The sequence below is a fragment of the Tetrapisispora phaffii genome, chromosome 1, assembly GCF_000236905.1.
Source record: "Tetrapisispora phaffii CBS 4417 chromosome 1, complete genome".
In the NCBI taxonomy this organism is placed as follows: Eukaryota; Fungi; Ascomycota; class Saccharomycetes; order Saccharomycetales; family Saccharomycetaceae; genus Tetrapisispora; species Tetrapisispora phaffii.
Window position 1 is genome coordinate 390,033 of NC_016520.1, and position 24,978 is coordinate 415,010.

The 24,978-nt window shown below is 32.8% G+C and overlaps 10 protein-coding genes across 10 annotated transcripts; 5 read left to right on the forward strand and 5 right to left on the reverse strand.

Annotated features, from left to right (window-relative positions):
- Positions 1-380: 380 nt before the first annotated feature.
- On the reverse strand, positions 381-1,064 carry ADK2 (adenylate kinase ADK2; the record flags this gene model as incomplete). The annotated part of the gene is made up of 1 exon (XM_003683662.1): positions 381-1,064. One exon carries the CDS (start codon positions 1,062-1,064, stop codon positions 381-383), a length of 684 nt encoding a protein of 227 aa, XP_003683710.1.
- A 265-nt stretch (positions 1,065-1,329) lies between these two features.
- TPHA0A01940 (uncharacterized protein) lies at positions 1,330-4,068 on the reverse strand (the record flags this gene model as incomplete). Its single annotated transcript, XM_003683663.1, has 1 exon — positions 1,330-4,068. One exon carries the CDS (start codon positions 4,066-4,068, stop codon positions 1,330-1,332), a length of 2,739 nt encoding a protein of 912 aa, XP_003683711.1.
- Positions 4,069-4,899: 831 nt separating this feature from the next.
- On the forward strand, positions 4,900-5,640 carry TPHA0A01950 (uncharacterized protein; the record flags this gene model as incomplete). Its single annotated transcript, XM_003683664.1, has 1 exon — positions 4,900-5,640. One exon carries the CDS (start codon positions 4,900-4,902, stop codon positions 5,638-5,640), a length of 741 nt encoding a protein of 246 aa, XP_003683712.1.
- Positions 5,641-5,683: 43 nt separating this feature from the next.
- Positions 5,684-7,888, reverse strand: BCK2 (Bck2p; the record flags this gene model as incomplete). Its single annotated transcript, XM_003683665.1, has 1 exon — positions 5,684-7,888. One exon carries the CDS (start codon positions 7,886-7,888, stop codon positions 5,684-5,686), a length of 2,205 nt encoding a protein of 734 aa, XP_003683713.1.
- Positions 7,889-10,638: 2,750 nt separating this feature from the next.
- RLI1 (Fe-S cluster-binding ribosome biosynthesis protein) lies at positions 10,639-12,462 on the forward strand (the record flags this gene model as incomplete). Its single annotated transcript, XM_003683666.1, has 1 exon — positions 10,639-12,462. The coding sequence occupies one exon, from the start codon at positions 10,639-10,641 to the stop codon at positions 12,460-12,462; it is 1,824 nt and encodes a 607-aa protein (XP_003683714.1).
- Positions 12,463-13,190: 728 nt separating this feature from the next.
- ILT1 (Ilt1p) lies at positions 13,191-14,240 on the forward strand (the record flags this gene model as incomplete). The annotated part of the gene is made up of 1 exon (XM_003683667.1): positions 13,191-14,240. The coding sequence occupies one exon, from the start codon at positions 13,191-13,193 to the stop codon at positions 14,238-14,240; it is 1,050 nt and encodes a 349-aa protein (XP_003683715.1).
- A 450-nt stretch (positions 14,241-14,690) lies between these two features.
- Positions 14,691-15,803, forward strand: SLU7 (mRNA splicing protein SLU7; the record flags this gene model as incomplete). Its single annotated transcript, XM_003683668.1, has 1 exon — positions 14,691-15,803. The coding sequence occupies one exon, from the start codon at positions 14,691-14,693 to the stop codon at positions 15,801-15,803; it is 1,113 nt and encodes a 370-aa protein (XP_003683716.1).
- Positions 15,804-17,017: 1,214 nt separating this feature from the next.
- Positions 17,018-18,427, forward strand: TPHA0A02010 (uncharacterized protein; the record flags this gene model as incomplete). Its single annotated transcript, XM_003683669.1, has 1 exon — positions 17,018-18,427. The coding sequence occupies one exon, from the start codon at positions 17,018-17,020 to the stop codon at positions 18,425-18,427; it is 1,410 nt and encodes a 469-aa protein (XP_003683717.1).
- Positions 18,428-20,815: 2,388 nt separating this feature from the next.
- RRP8 (25S rRNA (adenine645-N1)-methyltransferase) lies at positions 20,816-22,051 on the reverse strand (the record flags this gene model as incomplete). The annotated part of the gene is made up of 1 exon (XM_003683670.1): positions 20,816-22,051. The coding sequence occupies one exon, from the start codon at positions 22,049-22,051 to the stop codon at positions 20,816-20,818; it is 1,236 nt and encodes a 411-aa protein (XP_003683718.1).
- A 412-nt stretch (positions 22,052-22,463) lies between these two features.
- On the reverse strand, positions 22,464-24,086 carry STN1 (Stn1p; the record flags this gene model as incomplete). The annotated part of the gene is made up of 1 exon (XM_003683671.1): positions 22,464-24,086. The coding sequence occupies one exon, from the start codon at positions 24,084-24,086 to the stop codon at positions 22,464-22,466; it is 1,623 nt and encodes a 540-aa protein (XP_003683719.1).
- Between the last annotated feature and the right edge of the window lie 892 nt (positions 24,087-24,978).

The window sequence follows — 24,978 nt, forward strand, 5'->3', positions numbered from 1 at the left end:
AAAACAAATAGCACAAGGAACTGTCAGCAACTAGTAAATTATTGATAGATGATCTGTTAGTATAAAAACAAATATTAATTATAAACACCCTTGACATCTTTTTTTTAACTGTCATTTTAAATACAAGTATCTAATTAATTTCATTTCTAAGATTAAAAAACATTACACTTTCTAAGTTTTCACTTTTCATTCTATCTTCTTAGATCGAATTTTATTTCCGTACCCGAACACATATAATTTAAATACAAGTTTTACCATTGCTAAATGCATGCTATTAACTAAGCAACTACTTTACAAATTAATAGTGAAGATTGCTCTTGAATATATTTAATTACATTGTTGTTAACTCTGTTGTGATCATCCAAACAACGAATTCCTATTCAGTCAAACTTATTAACAATTAACTCTTTTAACTTAGGGAATATGATATCCGATGTTTCACCAGACACTACTTTTAAGATACCTTGATTTTCATAGTAATCTTTCAATGGGCCCATAGTAACTTTATATTCTTGTAATCTTTTGGCAAAAACTTCAATATTGTCATCGGGTCTCTTTGTCAATGGCTCGCCAGTTATGTCATCCTTACCAAGGATTTTTGGAGGATTATATTGTAAGTTATAAACTCTGCCACTTGGAACATGCACAAATCTGTTTTCTATACGTTCAAGTATAACTTCTTCTGGGACATTTAACTCTACAACTAGATTTAATTTTGAGTTGAACTTGTCTAAAGTTGAATCTAAGACTTTAGCTTGGTTTTGAGTTCGTGGGAATCCATCTAATAACCACGTCGATTTTGGTGTGAGCCATTTATTATTACTTAAATAAGAAGTAAGTAAATTAATTATCAATTCATCTGGAATTAACTTACCTTCCTGTATGTACCCAGATGCCAACAGACCTAATTGTGTTTTGCTCGAGATTTCTTTTCTCAAAAGGTCACCAGATGATACGCTACTGATGGCTGGAAATTGTTTTAGCAATCGCGTTGTTTGAGTACCTTTACCGGAACCTGGAGCCCCTAATAATAATAGTCTGGCAGGTTTAATTAATTGTGACATTTTGTATCTTCATTATTCTATTTTGTAAGCTCTCAACTCAATCCATAAACAGTGAAATCCTAAAACTAAAAGTGCATCTGATACCCCTGTTTATGTTTTAAATCTTTAAATTTTATATTTTGATTCGGAATATAAGATCTTCGTAAGAAAAGGAAAGTTGAAAAAGGTATCAATTCACCCAATTTGAAACAACATATATATATTGGATTATTGAGAAATGCAAAAATATAAAATTATTAAAATAACCAAATATATAAAAGAAGTATTACATAGTTTGACTTTCTGTTTTTGGAACAACTGGAATCTCTGGTGTTGTGGCATTCGAAATCGGTACAAACACACCAGTTGGAATTTGGTTTTGTTGTAATGGTTGATTTTGAATATTTGATACAGCAGCAGACGTTATAATATCGGATGAGAGATTCATATCCTCAAATTGTTCTTTAACTGCAGTGCTTTTAGGTTTGGAAGGTTTATTGGGGTTTTCAACGTTTACTCCGCCATCTTGAGTACATGGTATTTTCTTATTAAGATGTTGTAAGACATGATCTCTTCTTTTGAATCGTTTCCCACATTTTGGACAAGAATGAGGTTTTTCACCTGAATGAACTGACTTTTTATGTCTTGTCAAATGATGGCCGGACGAAAATTGCCTCTTACAATCTTGACAAATGTAGACTTTGCCATTCTCAGAAATTACGATTTCATCTGAACCAAATTTGTTTTGAGGAATAGATCCAGCAGTATTCTTTTTCTTCATTTCATTTGAATACGATGCCGTACCTTTCTCTATTTTTTGTCTTTTTGATGAATGTGGTGATGGATTAGATGAACCAACAGAAGCTAAAACATTGCTCAATCCCGTTGGTGTTCCTATGGTGCCCTCATTTTGATTAATTATACTTGCGTTAATCTTGTTATTATTTGCACTGAATTCCAATTGATGCAGCTGCGACAGTGAGGTAACACTATTTGTACCAGAGTATGTAATCGGGTTTATAGCACCTAATGGGGATCTGTAGTCCCCAACTAACGAAACTGGACTCCTTGAGTTTTCTCTTGAAATGTTCAAAGTCACAATATTAGGAGACTTTAATCTCTTCATGAATGACAGTTTAGAGGAACTTGGCGATGACGGGATTGGTTGCATATTTTTATTATTGAAATTTGCTCCATTTGATTCAATACTTTGACTAACTATAGTATTGGAAGAATATAGTGGCTTTGGTGATATGATAGAAGAATTATCTACATTATTTTTACCTAAAGAAGTATCAATTGCTAGTGAAGAGCTTGGAATCACAGGACTGTTGTCATTAGAAATAAAACTATTATTGTTCATATTCACTAGCATTGCATTCGATTCCATATTTGAAGATATCGGTGGTAAAGTTAATCTTGGAGACGCCGCACGGCTATTCGCCATTAATGCTAGGCTTATTGCTAACATATTATCTTCTTCATCTTCTAATGCAGTGTTTTGTGGCATTGCACCATTGGCAGTATTTCCTTTACTAGTGCTATTATTTTGTAATTTTGTGGCCTTAGTTTTCAGAACTTGGTTTGAGATGGGGGTACTAGAACCATTTGCAGGTGTCATATTGACCATCTTTCTTTTGAATCTTAATGTAGGATCTTCTAAAGTTGGTTCAACAATGCTTGATAAATCCATCATTCGTGATAAAAGTGGCGAAGAAATTCTACTTATCGTGGTTGGCTGAGTTATGCTATTATTAATACTTTTATTGTGATGTTGCTGATTTTGACTGGAGTGGTTATCGATTTGCTTACCTATCGAGGCATTCGATCTAGTATTGTTTTCAGAAAATAACTTATTCATATTGTTAGAAGAAGTTACCGTGCTTACATTATTCGAAGCTTGTGAAGGAGTACCATTTCCCATTCTTAATGAACCTGTTTGGACCAAATTATAGTTTGGGAAATTTAACAACGAATTTGTAGATGCATTTTTTTCTTCTAGTTGCAATAATTCATTTGAACTATGATTTAATAATTCCCCAAAATGTTTGGCTTTGATGCCATCAATGTTTTGTTGATTTTGAAGAGCTTGCTGGCTGGCTTCCGTAGTTATTGGATTCATTATACATGTCACGTCTAACAGTTCTGATAAGTTATCCCCATCATCAATCACATAAGATGCAGTAACGTCCGGCAAAATAACAATAAATTCGTTTTCCTTTTGAGTGAAATCAGTGAATGCAATGCTATGTTTTATTAAGCCGCTGGGTTTTACTATGATCTCATCAGCAGGATCATCAAGATGAATCCCTATTAAATTCATATAATTTTCCCTACTTGGTCCATCTACAATGTACCAATGCTTTGAACTGCCCTTGTGAATATAACTAACGATGCATTTTTCCGCGTTCTTCTGATTATGTATAATTTTACAGGTATTTTTTGAACCTATCAAAATTTCCTTTCCCTTGCCGTTACTGCTATTATTAATATTCTCTTTATCACCAAATATAGATTTTGTTAAATTTCCTATACTAAAATCAGGGGGCATTGTTTCCACGTCCTCATAATCCAAATCGTAAGCCCCGCAATAACTCAATGCACCACTATGCAAACCGTTCCAAAAAGAGTTATTTCCATCGTCTTCCAAGGTAGCAACGGTATTGGCCCCAGCACACCTGGAATATAGTTCCAGCATCCCAATGTTCTCGATCACATCTCTTTTTATATTTTTATCTTTATTGAACTTAAAGACCTCTTTATCTCCAGAACCAACATCCTCAATATTATACTGTTTAAACTGAAATCCAAAATCCGGCAGACTTGACAAACCCTCTGGTTCTTCTTTACCGTCATTATTAAAAGAAGCGACCCATTCCTTTGGTGGAACAATTTTTATGACGCTGCAGCCATTACTATTTTGTGCCGATTCAAAGATAAAGTTTCTGATATCAATAAACTCATCTATCGATGGAAACAATGTTTTGATTGTGACATCATTTGAAGATGAATCTCTCTCATCCATCTTCCCTTTTTTGTAGAATAAACTAGTGAAAACAAAGACAAAAAAAAATTATAAATATCAAAGAGGATACAGATTATTGTCAACTTGAATATTATTGCTGCCGTCCTAACAGAAAACTATGATTTTACGTATGTATATGTGTGTATATACTATTTTCGATTTAGTAGTTTACCATTTTAATATATATGTAATATACCATTGAAAAAAAAATTTAATTTTTTACCTTAAAATTTTATATCATGTTCTATTATTATATATAATTGAAAATTAAGGATCCAAAAAAAGAAGATGTTTTTTTGGGTAAAGTTCGAACCGAAAAAGAAAAAAAAGGAAAATTTTTTTTGGCCTGTCCAGGACAAGGCCGGAGAACGGGGCGAGTGGACGGGGGGGGGGGGGAGTGGAAAACGCCCACAGACAACGCGCTAACACTGACGCGCAGCTGAAGTGCAATGTGCCAATGTTTACTCGAATGGCTGGGGCTCCTGCCTTCCTCTTGATCTGAAGAACGTTTCTGCGTTTCTTTTTTGTTTGTGTCGTGGTCAACTTTCTTCATACTAAAGGTTCTACGGAGAAGAATGCGCACCGATACGCTCTTATTTAACTTTTCGTTCAGTCTTTTTTTTTCTTTTTTCCTTTTTCTTTTCGTTTTCGGGCTCTTCTCAGGTCCCTTCTCTGTGTAATTGTTCTGGAGAGAGAGTGTGTCAAGAGGGAGAATGGGAAGTGCAGATGTGCAATTGTTGGCGCCGGCGGCTGATCACCAGCTCCAAATGCACAGGGTAACTTACCTCTTACCCCACTATAGAACCGTATACACATACGTTATATGGTTCGATGAACACTCTTGCGTCGTTGTTCTGTTCAAATTCTGTTCTGTGCGCGACACCTTCAAATCCTTACGTCACCTTCAAGCAGAGCCTGAAAAACGTTATTACTTATTTCAATGGTAAAGTACTGCCACGACCAGGCAGCGTCTATGGGATATACTTCTACAAGGGTTTAGCTGGGCATACTGGAAGAGAGAGGGGGATGACGACGCACTGCAGGAGGAAGGGATGCTCACGGAAAATAAAAAGCAGAAACGGAAAAGTTGTTTTGTGCGCACATGTCTCAGGACCGCACCGGTTGCGCACCCAATTACTTGCACAAGTACTGGGACAAGCAGTCGCACGATGCTGTACCCATGCCTCGGTGGCGTCTCCGTCTTTTCTTAACTTTCACCAAATACTTACAAATCCTGCGGCTGGAGGAGAGGAAAAACACATTTGCACTGACAACTCACCGTGCTCTTCGTGTTATCATTTCCCCTACATTGTCACGCTGCCAGAATCACTTTCTCCCCTCCCCCGCGCCGTCTTGACAGGCAGTTTCTCTGTGTCTTTTTTGTTTTTTTCACAGAATTGCAATTTGCATACCGCAATGGGAAGTTACTGTCTACGGGGCTTTGACTGGAAATCTCTTTACTATCCAAAAACTGCTTACCCGGTGCAGCATCGCATCTACTTATTTATTGACAATGCCTCTCTGTCATACATAACAGATGTCATACTTAACATAGTATTAGTTAATATATAGTATATGAAGGCTCGAAGAATCATTGATATATACGATATATATCTTAATTGTAACTATCAAAGTTGATCGAATTGCTAAAATGCTGATTAGATATCTGTGCATGTAAATGTTGTATGTTCTCTTGCAATTGGTCGCTTCCTTCTCGTTTAATATGCTTGTTACCATTGCTTCCTACCTGATTCACATTTACATTATTCAATCCCATACCGGTATTGATTAATTCGAGGGGACCATTGTTTCCATTTGCAAAAGATTCAATAATATCTTTATGGTGTTGTTGTTGCTGCTGCTGCTGCTGCTGTTGTTGTTGTTGTTGTTGTTGTTCACGAGAAATGCCTTTTATTGGTGTTATGCTATCAAATAACATCGGAGTATTATCACCGTTTTCACCATCATTGTAAACTTGATCCATTAATGAGCTAATCATTTCATCAGGAATAGAATTACCATCGGAGAAAGTACTAATGTTAGGGTTAATACCATCATTATCCACCATACTATTCACAATGGCTTCTGTTATTGTAATGTTTGGGTTCATATGGGGTTGCACATTATTCATCAATCGGATATCTTGTAATTTTTCTTCCTCATATTCTTCCTCATATTCTTCATCTTCATCCTCATCTTTTTCTTCGGTGCCACCAATTAATATCGTACTACTCATCCCATTCTCATTAAGAAATGTCGATCGTCTATTAATAAGAGTTTGATCAAAAACACTTAAATCAGATGACGATACAGAATTATTAGTGATTAATCTAGGAGAATTAGAAAACTCTAAATTGTTAGTAAGGTTATTGTTATATTGATTCAAACTCATTCCATGAGATTCTAACATTAAATCAGATATAGATGCTTGTTGTTTTTTATGTCTATTGTTTCTTGATGCATTCTTGTGGTCTAAGTAACTTTCACTAATATTTAATTCGCTACCTGGAACGCTTATAAAATTCAAATTACCACTGTTTTCAAAAGAACTTAAATCACGGGATAACCTGTTGAATGAATTTGTTAAAGTTCGAGATCTTGGTCTTATAGGAGAGATAGCTCTACCAGGTGAATATCTCGCATGATATTGATTTGCCGAATTAGAAGATGTGTTAGTTATTTTGGGTTGAAAACTCGATGAATTAGCATTTAATTGCCCCGAAGAGCCATTCGTTGCTGTTGATGAATATGACGATTGGGATATCATTGTATTTGTTCTATTTCTCGTGAATATTTTATTGAATGCAACTGAAGCGTCATTTTCTTCAGGAAGATTTTCATAATTACTGTGTAGTGGTTTCTGATCTTTAACCTCTTGGTCAAAGTCATGCATAAAAGGTTGACTTAATGAGAAATCGATATTATCAGTACTGTAAGTCGACATTAGTGATTGCGCAGAATTTTCATGATGGTTTATCGTATCGTTACTATATTCAAATTCTACATCCTTTAGATCCATCGTTGATTTTGATGTTGGTTGTGAGTACATCATATAATTAGAACTATGGTTATAGGTCGGAGGCGCTGATGATTTTGTAATGGCTGACGATGTATGTGCTTTGACCAAGACTGGTCTTTCTACACCTTGTTGTTTATTTCCGGAATGTTGTATTACTGTCTCTTGATTTCTATTTGAAAAGCTTTTTGTTGGAAAAACAGCTGTTGCTATATTATTTTCTTGGTTAAATGATGTATAAGCATCATTTGCGTTTATATCTTGATTAACAGAATGTTGTGGGTTACTTTTCCTGGAGCTTGGAGATTGAAGTTTTGCTGTACCAAACATTTTCAACACTCTATTTCTAGAACTCCTATTTTTTGGAGTCAACTCGGTAGACAAGTCATTTGATTCAAATTGATGAATATTTTCAGGAATAATACCTGGATTGATATCGTTTGGTACTTCAATTGACTGTTCTTCTGTTTGCGGAGAGTCTTGTACTGTATAGTTGACGAAAGTCATTTTACCATTTCTTTTTTTTGATGATTTTTTAGTCTTAGTCAAACCAGTTCTGCTACCATTTGAAGAATCCAGTAGAATTTTTTTAGAACCAGGTGTCAATGGAGCCTTTGGTGTTAGTGGACTTTGATGACTGTTTTCCATGGTTGTACAGTTATCTGTATTTTTGCTGATATTGTTTTGTCCATTGGATCTTTTATAATAATGTGGGATTTTCCATTTGTTTACTGACTTAGATGTTGAAGTTTTAGGCGAGTTTAGCCTATTTGCCAAGTCATCTTGATTTTGACCGATCGACATATTTTTTTCCTCAAATATGTAATATGATGAATTTAATGAGATGCAGAGTAGTTAAATATGAAAAAAAAATGAGTTAGTGTTCTTGCCAATGAATATTGAATAATATATACACAGCAGGCTTTAAATGGTTTATTTCATGTATATACAGTAAGTGGATATAATGATGAATGCTGAATAGAAAAACGTATGGTTTATTAACGACCGTAACTTATACGAGTGCTCCAATTTAATATAGATGCCACTTGTAATTAGTTCCGAAGTCCAATGTAGACGATCAATAGAACATTTACTTGCCAATTAGTAACAAAAGATATAATTGAATATCAATTTCTTTCGATCTCAATTCTTTTAGTATTACCAGTCCAAAGTAATATATGCTGATCTTATAGATTTTTAATGAATTGATAATTGCAAGAAGTCACGTTCGATTTTTAATATAACCAATTGCTAATGGAAAGAATGCTGATAAAGTATGGCGTCGATGCTATTTTATTTCTAATATATATATATATATATAGGTGTATGTATATTATGATGACGATAATGACTGTTCCTATTCAGTTCTAATTACAATATATTCAAGAGAATACTTCTTAAATAATTACACATATATATAGAATTATACACCAAGAGCATTTGAATGCAGTGATAGGACCAGTAGATGATTAGTGACCAATTTAATAATGGAGAGTTGGCATTTGCATTATGAAAACTTGATCAAATTAATGATCCCATTGCCCTGTGAAAACAGCGTATAACGATTTTCTTTTCTAAAGCGAACTAACCTGTAAAGTGGAAAATAAAATAGCTTACTTCTTGATATTTTGGTCTTCAATTTACAATAAAACAATATATAGAGTGTACACGATTGACAATAACCCGTAATATAATATATACATAGATGAAGCACAGATTCAATTTGACATTAAAATCTAATAGAACAAGAACACTTGCGTTTAATTAACGTCACTGCTGTGTTTCAAGAGTCGAACCTAATGATAACTTAAAGTTCATCCCAACCTACTGGACCCTCATTGAGTGAACAACATAAAATTAATTACTCAATGCTGGCCTTGGTACTAACTTACAACAGTACCACCAAATACGATGTGTTTCTGACTTTTTTTGCAAAATGTTTTTTTTTTGTGATTCTGCCCACAGATTCCCACTAATTTAAATGTTTCCTCTCTAAAATTTCATTAGTTACAGAGAAATTCGTGTCTACAAAATTCTTTTATACCCTCTACTGGACCAGTACACGATACGGAAAAAAAATTTCTCCTTCTAACTTGGCAACCTCGCTCTGCCTATGCGAGGCCCAGCCTAAGTCTATTTTTAACTATCTTTACAGAACAGGATGGTGGTGATCTTTAACTCTTGTGTAGAAACTTAATCTATACTGAAATTGCAGTTTGAATTATCAAGAGTATATAGCTATTTCTACTAAGCTTAGTGTGCGATATTTACAAGTTTTGACTTCATTGTGCTTCTAATTTACAGAGATTTGGCATTGCAACTAAAAATAATGAAGTAAAACTTCAGTATTGACATGTTACCTGCTTTATAGTTCATTCCCCTTATATGTATAGATAGCAGATGGTAGTATATTATATATATATATATGTGTGTGTAATGGAGAAACGTAGCTGCCCTTCCATTCGAGGACTTCGAACAAGGTGATCTCATCTAGTCTATTAACAAAGTTTAAACTTAATTGCTGTCAAAGCCTTAGTTATTGAAATTGCAAGTTCTATATTTTGTTGGAGGGCAAGCTAAAAATGCATGTAACATTTTCTACCACTTCAAATCATATCAAGGAAGCAATCTTTATACGTAAATGTGCATATTCGCTCGTAAACTTGGTAACTGCCAGTTCCCTTAAAATCGCATAAAAGTACTACTATGAAACGCAATTACTATCTTATCTACATACTGGTTCCCATGTGAATTTTAATTCAATAAAATCATTAAATGCTAAAACAAGATATAGATAGAATCATATTTAAGTACTGCACCTGCTGTCACTGCTCCACCAAAAGTGCCACTTACCAACAAATATATTATGTGAAACAGCAGTCGTTTGCAACGACTCATAAAATAACTGAAAGCATCACTAAAAATAATGACCTTACAAATACTATATAGCATAATGCTCTTTGCTATGCAATTATATACTAAATTTCATTTCTCTTAAATCACATTTCTCCCTTACTCTTTTTTTACTTGTCATCTACCTCATTAAGACTTTCTACATATGAACAGTACACTTAAATATTGACCTTGTTATTCTCATTCTTGTTTCTATCTTAGCATAGAGGTTCGTTCTGTTTGAACTTCACGATCGATGTTTTTTTCCAAAAATTTTTTTCGTCGGTTTTTTTTTCACTTTGCGTTGTGTTGTGTTTATCTTGTGTATGTAAAATTTTAAACAAAGCTCATCACAAGAAATTTATTTAATTTAGTACTACACTATAATGGTTTATCTTTATTATAATATGAAATAGTTTGTAAAATTATTACAATGCTCTTCGATTGTTAGTAATGTCAATTCAATTTGTACAGACTAATTAATTGTTCTGTTAATTAGTCTTCAAAGTCTCTCTCTATCTGACTTATTTAAACATACATACATATATATATATTTGGTACACGTACTATTTAACTTAATTTTACTTGTTAGTAATTTGTTTTGGTAGTTGCATATTTTGAATACTGTGTAACAACAAAACACAAGATACTGAGAACCAAAAATGAGTGATAAAAATGCTCGTATTGCTATTGTCAGTGAAGACAGATGTAAACCAAAAAAATGTCGTCAAGAGTGTAGACGTTCATGTCCAGTAGTTAAAACCGGTAAACTTTGTATCGAGGTTACTCCAACTTCTAAAATTGCTTTCATTTCTGAAGTTTTATGTATCGGTTGTGGTATTTGTGTAAAGAAGTGCCCATTCGATGCTATTCAAATTATCAATTTACCAACAAATTTGGAATCTCAAGTAACTCATCGTTACTCAGCTAACAGTTTTAAATTACATAGATTACCAACTCCAAGACCAGGCCAAGTTTTGGGTTTGGTCGGTACTAATGGTATTGGTAAGTCTACTGCTTTGAAGATCTTAGCTGGTAAGCAAAAACCAAACTTAGGTAACTATCAGAATCCACCAGAATGGCAAGAAATTATTAAATACTTCCGTGGTTCTGAATTACAAAATTATTTTACTAAGATGTTAGAAGATGATATCAAAGCTATAATTAAACCACAATACGTCGATAACTTGCCTCGTGCTATCAAAGGTCCTATTCAAAAAGTTGGTGAATTATTAAAAGTTAGAATGGAGAAATCAGAAGATGACGTTAAATCTTATTTAAAAATCCTAGAATTAAAGAACGTCTTAAATAGAGAAATCTCAAACTTATCTGGTGGTGAATTACAAAGATTTGCTATTGGTATGACTTGTGTTCAAGAAGCCGATGTCTATATGTTCGACGAACCTTCTTCTTATTTGGATGTTAAGCAACGTTTGAATGCTGCTGAAATTATTAGATCCTTATTAGGCCCAACTAAATATGTTATTTGTGTTGAACACGATTTGTCTGTTTTAGATTATCTATCTGATTTCATTTGTATCTTATATGGTATCCCATCTGTTTATGGTGTTGTCACTTTACCATCTTCTGTTAGAGAAGGTATCAATATTTTCTTAGATGGTCATATTCCATCCGAAAATTTAAGATTCAGAACTGAGGCTCTTCAATTTAGATTAGCCGAAGCCGGTGAAGACTTACAAAATGATGCTACTAGAGCTTTCAGTTATCCAAAAATGAAGCGTACACAAGGTGATTTCGTTTTGAATGTTGAATCTGGTGAGTTCTCAGACTCCGAAATTGTCGTCATGATGGGTGAAAATGGTACTGGTAAGACTACTCTAATTAAATTGTTAGCCGGTGCAATTCCAGCTGATGATGGTACTTCCGTCCCAAAATTAAATGTTTCCATGAAACCACAAAAGATTGCTCCAAAGTTCCCAGGTACTGTTAGACAATTATTCTTCAAAAAGATAAGAGGTCAATTCTTAAGCCCACAATTTCAATCCGATGTTTGTAAGCCATTAAAGATAGATTCAATCATCGATCAAGAAGTTCAACATTTATCTGGTGGTGAATTGCAAAGAGTTGCTATTGTCTTATCCTTAGGTATAGTTGCTGACCTTTACTTAATAGATGAACCATCTGCCTACTTAGATTCTGAACAACGTATTGTCTGTTCTAAAGTTATCAGAAGATTCATTTTACACAACAAGAAGACTGCTTTCGTTGTGGAGCACGATTTTATCATGGCTACTTACTTGGCCGATAAGGTTATTGTCTTTGAAGGTACCCCATCCAAGAATGCTACTGCTAGAGAACCGGAATCATTATTAACTGGTTGTAACAGATTCTTGAAAAACTTGAACGTTACTTTCAGAAGAGATCCAAACTCATTCAGACCAAGAATTAACAAATTAGATTCCCAAATGGATAAAGAACAAAAATCTTCTGGTAATTATTTCTTCTTAGATAGCGCTTCTATCTAAAACTAATTCAACCAGCTAAACGTTTGGCCGTTGCCTATTTTTCTAAAATTTGTTACTGTTATTCAGCAGATGAGAAAACATTATATTTTATGAACTCATTTCATGAAGAACATAATAATAAAAAACCATTAAAAAAACTATAAAAATATAAACAAAGCTTTCCCAATGTAAATTACAATATCTGTATCATCATTTTTTTCGTTAAAATGTATCCACGTTCCCCATCATCATTATATTTTTGGTTTAGGAAAAGAAGACCTAATATATATTACTTATTTATTTAGCATACTCATAATATATAATATAGTATGATTCAATTAGAATTTTTTTTATATAATCTTATAATATGATATAACATAATACTATTGAATTATTATAGAATGGAACGATTTTCTGGCGTTGCCTTTTATAGAATTATTGAAATGACTCCCTCACGACGTCCATGATTAAAAAACTACAATGCAAGCATCGGAGAGAAAAATCAACCATTGAAGATTCAGGTTACATAATTTACTTTTAAATTATTATAATTTTATATTTAATAGCATTAAGATAAGATATATAAACATTCATATCATATATTCAATTTAAGAAACCTATTATTTGAGGTTTGTCAAAGATCTCAATTTAATATTTTTGAACAGTGCAATCTTGCTTCAAATATTTGCGAATAAGTGAGATACTTTCAGACATCAGAATTTACAGACTATATTTTTTATGAATAGGTCATGGTGCACAATGCTGCTGCTGCTACTGCTCTAGCGACAGTTGGTACTGTTTTATGGTGTATTCAATTAATTCCTCAAATTATATATAACTGGAAGAGGAAAGACTGTACGGGATTGCTACCTATTATGATGTTTTTATGGGTGATCTCTGGGATTCCATTTGCAATCTATTTTTGTATTATTAATACTAATGTCACATTACAAGTTCAACCTCATCTCTTCACTTTTTTCTGTGGGATTAGTTTTATTCAATCATGTTATTATCCACCAGTCCAACTATCAAAAATCAAAATTATTCTAATCACCGCAGCAATTATTGCATTCGCCATTGCTAGTGAAGTAGGATTTATCGTTTGGTTACGCCCGTTATATGCAAAGGGGACTGAATGGCCTGCGTTAATATTTGGTATCATAGCCTCTGTATTGTTGGCAATTGGTTTACTACCTCCTTATTTCGAATTAGCCAAAAGACAAGGTCGTGTTGTCGGAATTAATTTTGTTTTCTTAACTTTGGACAGTCTAGGTGCTTATTTCTCAATTGCAAGTGTGGCTGTAGGCGACTTAGATATACTTGGTGTTGTTTTATATGCTATAGTTGCAGTATTGGAACTTGGCATTTTCATTTCTCATTTTATATGGTGTTGTAGATTCAAGTGGTTTTCTGATGGTGGATACGTTGATGACGAAGATGTTATACAAGACCATAATGAAGTGCATATGGTTAATGACCATGCACCTGATTCAGAAAATGAAGAATATGAATGTCATGTCGTTAAAATAAAAACTGAAAATGAATATGACAAAGTGGACTTGGAAACCCAAAGGCTTGGCGAAGTCAATAAACAGCATTCAAGCACACATGATTTAGAGAAGGATGACAAAAAAGAAGTGCAACAATTTCCATATATCGATGAAAATGTTAGTATGATTCGAGCTGTTCATGGTATTTCTGTCCAACGGGAATTTTCAAAATGTGATAATGTATATACTACTCTCGATAATGATATATCGTCAGACTATGATAGGAAAGAAAAAATGCCAAACGATTAGTTTTTCGGCCAATGGAAGATAAAAATACAAACTCCTCTGTGGCTAACTTATGGCCAACGCAGGGAGATAGGGATGTTTAATTATGGCCGTAATCTTTCAAGAAGGAAATGCTAATTTAATATAGACGAACAAAACGTCTGCTTATTTCCTTGAGTCAAATGATAGCAAATTGAATTCCTAGTCAATTAATTATTGAGATCCTAAAACACCAAGGTTTTTAATACTGTCCATTTCTTAGTAGTTTTCACGATGCGGTAAGATGAAAAACATAAATTTAGAATTTAGTATATAAGTAAAAAATTATTATATGCACGGTTAATATATAAAGCGTATATTTAGGAAAAACAGTAGATATACATATATATATAAGGATACACACACTAGCATAACCATTCAAGAACGGTATAATCATATTTGTCGTCGTTATACTATAGTATACAGCACTTGAAGATGAACAAAAATAAAGCAACTAATCATCGAGTCGCTAAGAAAGCACAGAATGATCACATCCCTAAATATATAAAAGACCAACCATGGTTCTATAAAGATGACAAAAAGTTGAATAATAGTAATGATGACCAAAACTCTGAGAATAAGAATGAAGATGACTATTTATTGCATCATAGACAAAAAAATAAAGGAAATAATGCATTGGATATCAATAATAACTCTGAGGCTAAAATTGGCATGGGTATAAATGATGAAGTGGTTAAAATTTCTCAAAGAAGCTATAGAAAAAATAGAGGAACGATTTCCCAAACTTGCGCAAACTGTGGATTAGAGGGACATGTTACAAGAGATTGTCTTGAAAGGCCGACAAAAATAGTTAAACAAGCCAATGGCGATACAGAAGAGCCTATATCTGTAAGGAGTGAAAATATAGCTTCTGATTACGATGCAAAACGAGATAGATGGTTTGGTTTTTCATGGAAAGGTGATAATGAAGTGCTCTCAAGCTGGCAAAAGAGGCAAGAGAAAGCAACTATAGAAGAAGGCTCCACCCGTGATATTACCAACAATGAAGCGACAGAATGGGATACTGATGAGGAAATTGAATTGACGAAGCTAGGGTTATATAAGGATGATACGGGACTTTTGAAAGTTGACGATGCAGATAAAAAGGGTATTAAAATGATGTCAGTAAGACTAAGAGAAGATAAAGCCAACTATCTTAAAGATATTTATTCCGAAGACATCAAATACGATCCTAAATCCAGAATATATAAGGACTCAAAAGTAGGCGAAGTAAATGAGAAATCAAATATGTTCCATAGATATTTAACCGGAGAAGGTGTAGAATTTGATAAATTGAATAAAATCTCTATAGAGAATGCAAAAAAGGAAGGGATAAAAAGTATGGATACCAATCCGGATAAGGTCAAACATGTATTAATTGCGAATCCAACGAAGTACGAGAAGATGGTAAAAGAGATGAGAGAACACCCCAAAGAAGATGAGAGTAAGGTGAAAACCGTGAATTACAACGATCTTGAAGCACGACCAGTAGAAGGCAAGAGACAAAAAAAGAAGACAAAAAAAATATTAGCCGATATGTATGGATGATTAGAAATCATTGTACTTTTACATTAGCTCACATACATGCACATATATAAATACACATACGTGCATACACATTCACAATAGCATGGGGACCATATTCAATTTAAGGCATTGCAAGTTTGGGTTTCCTATCGAACTATTTTAATACATTCACCCAGAAGAACATAGTATTGGATTCCAAAGGAGAATATTGCAGACTGACTTCCCTTTGATTAGACTAGGCTTCTTGAGAGAACCTCTTAATCCAAGCTCTCACCTCAACCTTCAATGGTGTCAACAATATCAATATATCCATCGTAACCTTCACCTTTATTGTACAAGTGTTATTCAAAGCCCTTTGTGGGTATCGTTTCGTTGTTTTCACCATAGCGGGATAGCGGGAGAGTCATCGTAGGTGGCGGAGTAAAATGGCGTATGCTCAACATCATTTCTCCGGATGGAGACGCGATTATCTGGGGAGAAACACTTGCAGTAGAGCCCCCCCCGGGCGCGTTGTCTGCCAACATTCTTTGTTGTGTGATATCCGCACCACGTCTACAAATGCCTGGCTGGGCCCGTTTTGTGCCAAATTTTCTGTCTGGACACGGCATCGTGCAGTTGTTTCGTGCGTTTTATTCTTAGGAGAAACCTTGTTTCGAGTGCGTGGCCCTGAGAAGGACATGTTGCTATTATTAATATCCTCAGATTCGAAGAGAGATTCACGCACAATGCTATTCTGTTGCTGAGATAGGTTCGTACAGAAATACCCACTTTGTTAACATTTCGGTCGAAACATACCAGTAATTAATTTTTTCTACGCAGAAATTATTAATCATTAAAAATCCAGAAGCGGTAACGCAACATACCAACTTTGTTGGTATTTTTGAAGTTTAAAGCCTTAGCCTCGCATAACTTGATGCCCAGTAATTGAAAAATACTACTAACTATAATAATATACTTATTTAATCATTACAGCATTCAAGGAAAAACTTCCATTGCTATTTTGTGTTGTTTTAATCTAGTAAACCTTACTACTTATAAGTTTTTATATATATATATATATAGGGAGTTGGCTTATTGTGCATATTGCCAATCTATTATATTCATACTTTTTTGTTAACTCATCTGCTTCCTAATCAGTTGCAATACACTCATTAGGAGATTATTTGCTACAGTAAATTTATTGGCACAAATTAAATAGATTACAAAAATAGACACTAAGTCTTTATATTTTCAAGATGACCTCTGGTTCTAGGGAGTTGCCTAAAGATTATAGGCATTTACAGATTCCAAATAGCGATGCTCACACATACGAAAGCTATTCGCAGCATAGTTATAGAGACGGCTCAGACAGTAGACAGTCGCCTAATTATATGAGGCCGCAACATTCTCCAGCTGCAAATAGGCAACGTAAATATTATAACGATACTGCTGGTAACAGTTTGTCCCGTGGGAATTCTCATTCAACTGTCAGAAGCCGGCAAAATCAGTCTAGAAATATCAGTCCCGTGTCTATCAGCAGTGTTGATAGTAATTCATCCATGGGAAGCCAGAATATGGGGAACTCTCACTATACTACACACACTCAAAGGTCAAGAGGAGATTCCTACAGTTACTCAGCAAATCATATGCCAGCAAGCCATACATCCCCCCATATAAAACCTATTGCAAGTAATGGAAGCGGCTATGAACAGAATAACTGGAGAAACAGTAGACAGAAGGCGAGAGTAAGTATGTATCATGATGTTTACGTCAACACTGAGAACATGAGAATGAATAACAAAAGGGGTGTGAACATGGGACAGTATGATACATCTGCTACAAATAACAGCAACAAGTGGAATGTTGAATCAACCTATGATTACAACCCGTACAGTAACAATAATGATAGTGGATACCTAAGTTTGTACTTAACGCCATATCAAATACAAAGAAAGAAAATGCAGAGCTGTTTCACTTTTCCAAATGGAGAAAAATTTACACCAAAGGAAGAAATAAAAAGACAGAATAAGGCTTTGGAAGAACAACTAGCATGCGGAAATAAGGAAGAAAGAAATAAAAATGGATTACCCATATCGAATAACAACAGAAATAGCAACAACAACAATAATAGTCATACAAATATGAACAATGCAGATAAACCAAAGACACTGGTTGGTTCAATCGCTAGAATATTTGGTATGAAGAAGAAGTCCAATTTCCAAACAATGAATATAAATACAGCTGAGAAAGAATCAGATAGAATGTATTTTGCAGAGCCGAAAGATCATCAGCATAATATACCCAATTTTAGATCTAACCAGGTCGATGGCAGTGACTCGGTACTGCTTAAAATAAATGACATTTCTGATGCAGATAGCCCTTCGACGTTTATGAATAATAGTACTAAAAAAATTAAGTTTAGCAATGATGTAGATATTAGAGGGACGTGGTCTAGTCTTGAATACGAAAGAAAACCTGATATAATTACAGTGAGCTATGACCACTTTATAGAAGGCCCCTTAAATTCCCAGGATTCAATTACACGAGATCAACAAAACCAATCTCCTTCTAGTAAGAAAATTAAGGCGGAAGTTAATAAATTCAAAGAAACTGAAATGTTCGTTCATCAAGATAGCATACAATATACCCATTATTTTATACTTTGATAGTAAATAACAAAATATGAATGGATTTTTGAATACACAAGGAAGCTATATATACATATATAACTTAGAAACATAACATTTTTAATATTTTAATATTTTTTATTTTTATTAATAATTTCTTATTATTCATAGTTGTAAATTCTTTTCTATTCCCATTATGAAATGAACAAATAATTGAACTTTTAAATAATAACTTGAAACGCATTATTTAAAAATTGAACTATATTTCCTTTTATTTATAACACTCAACCAATGTTATTTTACAAAAAATATTATGTTCTTATATACTTTATAGACTCATGTCAAAATGAAGAAACAAGCAAACATTAAACAGACAGTTATAATCACAAGCGACCATGATCTTGTCCCTATTAAACAATAAACTCTGATTTTACTTTAATGTCTATTATTTGATATTCTTAATTGTATAAACCTATAGCATAAGATATCTCAAAAATTATGCTATAGGTTTTCAATCATCTGACATGAAATATAAAATATCGATGCGATGGTGACTAGTGTAATCGTACAATCAGTGCATGGCTTTCTTGTATTAGCAAATATTAAATTAAATAAGAATAGTTTAGAGTTACAATTGAATTATTAATTACTTTTAAAATTGTGTCCCTTATATACCTTTTATTATTTATTTTTGCCAATCTCTTATGATGATCTTTTGATACACCTAATCTCAACAACATATAGAGTATATTTCATTGTTATTGGAAGATCAACTTACTACTCGCATAAGCACTCATTAACAACATGTAATGAGACAATTATAAGCAGAAAATTTGAACACATTCTCAAATACGAAAAAAATACATATTGTGCCACTTCTCTATGTCTTATCAGTAATTGTTAAATCTTTTAGAATTTGACAAGAGATGAAAAGTTGACAATATTTTGTACTTCCATTAAGCAATCAATGCGTAAATACCAAACACCAATTTAAGCGAGTCAAAAACTTTATAGCTACTTAAGTTAAAGTACTTGAGAAACCTATATACAATATACATAGGGATATTCCGGTTAGACAGGAGGGGTGATAAAGTGAAAGATCTGGCGCTGTTCTTTTGATCTTCAAGGCTTGGGATCGGGGATCTAGAAAACACAAAATAAGAGTGGCTATAAATATTCTTATACAATCAAAACTGTAATACACTAATTTAACTGGTTACAAAATTTTACTTGGCATGCAATTGACAGGGGCATGTAGTGCATGCCAGATCCAACGGATCTGACAATAATTGTAAACTTAAATCTGGACTGCTAGTTTTTTTCCACTAGTTCCGCGTGTCAAGAATAATTGTAGTAGTACCGGGCCAGAGGTGCATAATTTGTGACGCAAATATTATATTAATTTGTGGTAATTATTAGAAAATTTATTTTGATTGTACCGTTTAATAGGGTTAATGTTGTCCCGGAAGTCAGCTTCCTTGTGCTAATTTGAAAATGCAAATTGCGTCAGGGGTAGAACAATATAAAAGAGAACAAAAAGGAAAACGTTTGAGGCCCAAGCAGAACCGAAAAAGGAAACTAACTTATTATACTTTTAGTTCAGATCAACGACATCTTCTTGACCTATCTTACATCGTTATAAAGGAAAATTTTATTAGTTATATCTTTAAAAGTGTTATCATTCTCCTAAATTACTGTACAAGATTCTCTGCAGCTACTAATATATCTTCTATTTCGTTAAGGTAGATATCTCTCTAAATTTGACTTTTTTCATTCCATAGTATGTTAGTTAAGTACTCTCTCTGGATTACTTACAAGTCACAACTAAGTAATATAATGTTTGTTTCATTCTATTTCTTGACCATTTTCATACAATAAAGTTACTTTTTATTTTATTATGAGGCGACATTTCAAAACTTTGTGACTGCTTTCTGCAAAATAATTTAACAACAAAACTACTAATGTCGTTAGGGTACGCTGTTTTCTCTTTCTTGTTGTGTTTTTTTGGCTCAAAAATACAACCGTGCATCAGTAGTTATTATAATAAAAATAGAATATCTTGGCAAAAAAATAGCTTTCAGAGGAAAACGATGTAGTTGTTAACACGGCAAATAATGTAAATACATTATCATCATGTATTTTAAAAGGTATTGTTTTATGGGTTTTTTTAACTATAGGTCAATATAAACCTTCTTGAGTTCAAGCATAAAATATGACGAGACACTTTCTCTATTATGTACTGCTTATAATTTAATTTTTAAGTAAGTGTTTATAGAGGGCATAATTTTGATAATTACTGGCACTTGAAAATGTTTTGATTATCGTTAAAGAGGCAACATATTCGTATTGACCATCTTTTAATACTATATAATAATCAATTGTACTGTAATTATATGTGTTCTTTTAGTTATAACGTAATTAGTGCTATTATCTCCTTTTATATATACATGGTTTCAATAACCATTTACCTTCTGCTATTTTGGTTCTTTTCTTTTCTAACTCTTCCTTTTCTGTCTCAACTTCGATGAATTTTTGTCTTCTCTCAAGTTTTGCAATTCTTTCTTCAATTATATCTTGAGCTGGTTTGAAAAATTCAAATCTTGTAAACATTTTATTGCCAACATCGGTTGTTTTATGGAAAAATCCCATTAATTTTAAAGCATTTACAAATTCATCACCGCTACCATCTTTATCATTAAATCTGGACTTGATTTCAGATATCCATAATTCACCCCTAGGAGTTAACAATCTATATGCTTCCTTAATAAAATCTAAGAAATTAGTACCCATTAAAGCTAGACAAAATATAACGATAGAACATGATTCATCTGGAAGAGGAACATTTTTGATATCAGCAACGGTTATTCTTTCATTGACCCTTTTCAAGTCAAAACTATGAACTTTATGCTTTCTTTTAAAAAATGGCTTTTTAGCCTTTTGATTGATGCCTTTAAAATAGTTATCGACATCTAGGGCAAGCTTAGCTTCACCACATCCCATATCGGCAATTACGATCGTTTTATCCTTTAAACCTGGTAAACCACCTGGGGCATTTACAGGTTTTTGAGATCTAACACGAATTTCATTTACCATAACATCAACTGGGTTTTCTGGCCATGCTTGGACTTGAGACCTGAAGCCGTCATGATATTCATCAAATATTTGTGGCTGTTCTTCAATTAATTTCAAAGCATCGTCAGATTGAATCGTATATAATTGCTCATTGATCCATCTAAATCTTGATCCAGTCAATTTAGCCATCATCTTTTGTTGTAAAGGCGTTAGTTTTTTAATTGGCGTTATAGGTTGCATATTGCTTGGATTATTTCCTTCAGTTACTTCGGATTCATTTAATTCATCATGTTTTCTTTTCTGGGAGTTGTTAGCTTTCTTCAAATCTTGCTTTACTGCATGTTCTTCTTGTTTCGGTTCCTTTTCTTGTTCTTGTTCCTCTTTTTGCTCTTCATCCTTTTTGTTGTTTAATTCTGTATCAACATTCTTTCCTTGCTGCAGTAACCTTTTCTTTTGCTTGTTTAACTTCTTCTTATCCTTTCTAATTTTCTTCTTCTCTTCCTGTTCTTCAGTTAATTCTTTTCTGTTAGCTTTGTCATATATGACTTTACTGCTCTTAATATCCCATCCATCGACTGCAAATAAGGACATTTTGGCTTGTATAAATTTAATTTAAACGTAGTAGTTATTCTTTCAAATCAACTTTAACAGTGTTAATTTACTCCAGCTTACTTTTGGAATCAATAACTTTAGATCCAAATTCTATTTCACTTTAAAGTACCTTTTGATTTCTCTGCTTTACATTAAATAAAAAATTTTCATAATGTTTTGCGATGAGATGAGATGCCAATATTTTCAAATTTGAAAAATCACAAAGCTATAAAAAATAAGAAGTTTCACTTGTATCGCAACAAAAGTGGCAGTTAATATAATATAGAGGGTATCGATATTAAAGTTTATTTATTGTATATACAATATTTTAATGTGATGATGCTAATGCTAATATATTACAAATAAGTATAAATAGTGAGATGCAAACAATTTCTTGAAACATTTTTTATTTCTAAGTATCAACGTTCCCTGGATATTTTAAATACAAAATCGAAGATCTATTGGCGTTCACTTCGATGAACCAACTTTTCAAAAGTCTTGGATTTTGATTGACGAAGTTCTTTATGGATTCTCTATATATATTAATGATTACCATATCAGGTACTTTATGAATATCAAGTTTCTTTTTTATCAGGGAATGGTTGATTGTAACTGTATTATATTTTAAATTTATGAATAGTTTGCAATGTTTATGGCAATATGAGAATAATCTGTGTAAATTATTTAAGTCCATTGTATCTCCTGCATTATTAACTCTTATTAACTCTATTTTTTGAAGATCAACCAGATATTCTTTTAATAATGTAAACTCATAATGAGAAAATTTGTTGCTAAAGGTATCATTGTTTTCAGCAAAAATGAGTTTTGGAATGGTAATGTTTTCAGTGTTCCCATCTAATTTTTGTAGTTTTAATAGTTTAAGTAAATAATCTGTAGAAACCAAATCTTCACAATCAAATAGTAAAATTTTTAACAAAATATTGTTATATTTCTTCGAGTTGGTTTCTGGTATCCTAGCAATACCTTTGGATCCCGATTCCTCATCCAAAGCATCTCTGGATTCAACACTTTCACAAGCTATTCGTTCAGCTACCTGGGGTTTTAAAACTAAATCAACTGGCAAACATTTTCCAGGATTTTCACCATCCTCCATGTTTTCATGAGAGGTCTGCTCTTCTCTGAGCTTCAAATATACATGTGGATTAAATTTTTTATCTATACGGCTTGCATATGGACTGGTAATTTCAATCTCATTTCTTAAGTCTTTATATTGTAAAGTTTCTATATAGTTGCACTCTACCCCATCATCATAGTAATTTAATGATTTATATTTCCGATTTTTTGTTTCAAAAACACTTTCTTGTTTCGAATTAGCTTCTTCAGAATCATTACTAATATCTTTTTCATTGGATATCCTATTAGAAAATAACAACTTTTTTAATATAGAGCTATCTACAACCCAGTTATTATCATATAATTCGTGTCTATTTTCGATACAACTTTTCCAATGCTCACATTCATCGATTAATGAATTTTTCTCATCAATCAATTTTATGTATTCAATATCGAATTCATTACATCTAGAATTCACTGAACCAAAAATTCTTACTTTTTTGCAATGCAATTTTTTAAATGATTCATAGCGATTACTATTAAATAAATTCAGAGTTCTAAATTTTTCAACTGAAATTTTACAGGATAAGTAGTCAAAATGATCATTCACTGAATTATCATCAATTTTAATTACAATAAATTCTTTTTTATTAATTGATCTGATTTTAAAATGTTGAACAAACCCTGATATGGAAACACAATTTAATGGATGGTTATTAATGAAAAAAATATTATTATCTAAAGATTGATATTTATAATAGTTTAAATGGATTTGTTTATTCTTATAGAAATTCTTCACAATATCATATGTCAATAGATTTTTGTATCTAAAATGATAAAAAAATTCATCAATCTCTTCACCTTTTTTAAAATCATAATAATGATTATTAAATTTGAATAAATTTGGAATGTAGAAATATTTGTTACCTTCTATATGGGTCACATAATCGTAACTTTCCATAACATATCTAGTAAGACTGTTATTAGTTATTATCTTGTGTGTGTCTATGCGTTTGGTTTTGATTAAAACGAGATTATATCACTTGCCTATTTTTGTTTGACACTTGGAAATTCAAAATAAAATACACGTATAAAATGCAAATTCAATATCTTAGCGTAACTTCCCAAGCGTACACCAAATAAATATAGCTGTTTAAAATGTACATTATTATATTTTTAATTTTCGATATTTGTTTTTTTTTTTGAGATTCATATAATTATATTCAAGAATTCAAAAAGGATTAAGGCCCTAAGATTGCTTCATTAATAAGTTGAATTACGCGGAAAAACACGATATAAATAGTGTAAAGGTATCACCTGTTTACATGCATATTAAAATTTTTCAATGCTTTAAATTAATTATATTTAAGATGACTTTTAAAAAGGAAAAAAAGATAAACTTGTCAAAGCTTACACCCGTGCACACCCTAGTGGGACAAGATCATACAAAAATAATACATAATTATAAGAACAGCTCGATGCTCATGTTTAATATATCCATGAACGGATATGTATGCGTATAATTAGGATATTTATTTATAACCTGGAGACAGTACAGTAACAGTATATTCTAAAATTGTTGTTATGCAATTTTTCTTGAATTTGAATTGATCTTGAGATGCTATCCCCAGAGAGAAAAAATCAAGTTTAAAACAGTTAATTATTGTTTTTCTTGTAGACTCTTCAATCGAAACTGGGTGCACTTACTTGGACAGTGGTTGATGGTGATTTAACTTAGTGAAAGTATCTTGTCGCTTGTGACATATTGGACGATGTAGGTGCCCCTCCCTCGATTCGATCCCTGGAAGAACAGGTGTTCCATTGTCCAGGTAATGCAACTGTTCTGCGTGCTT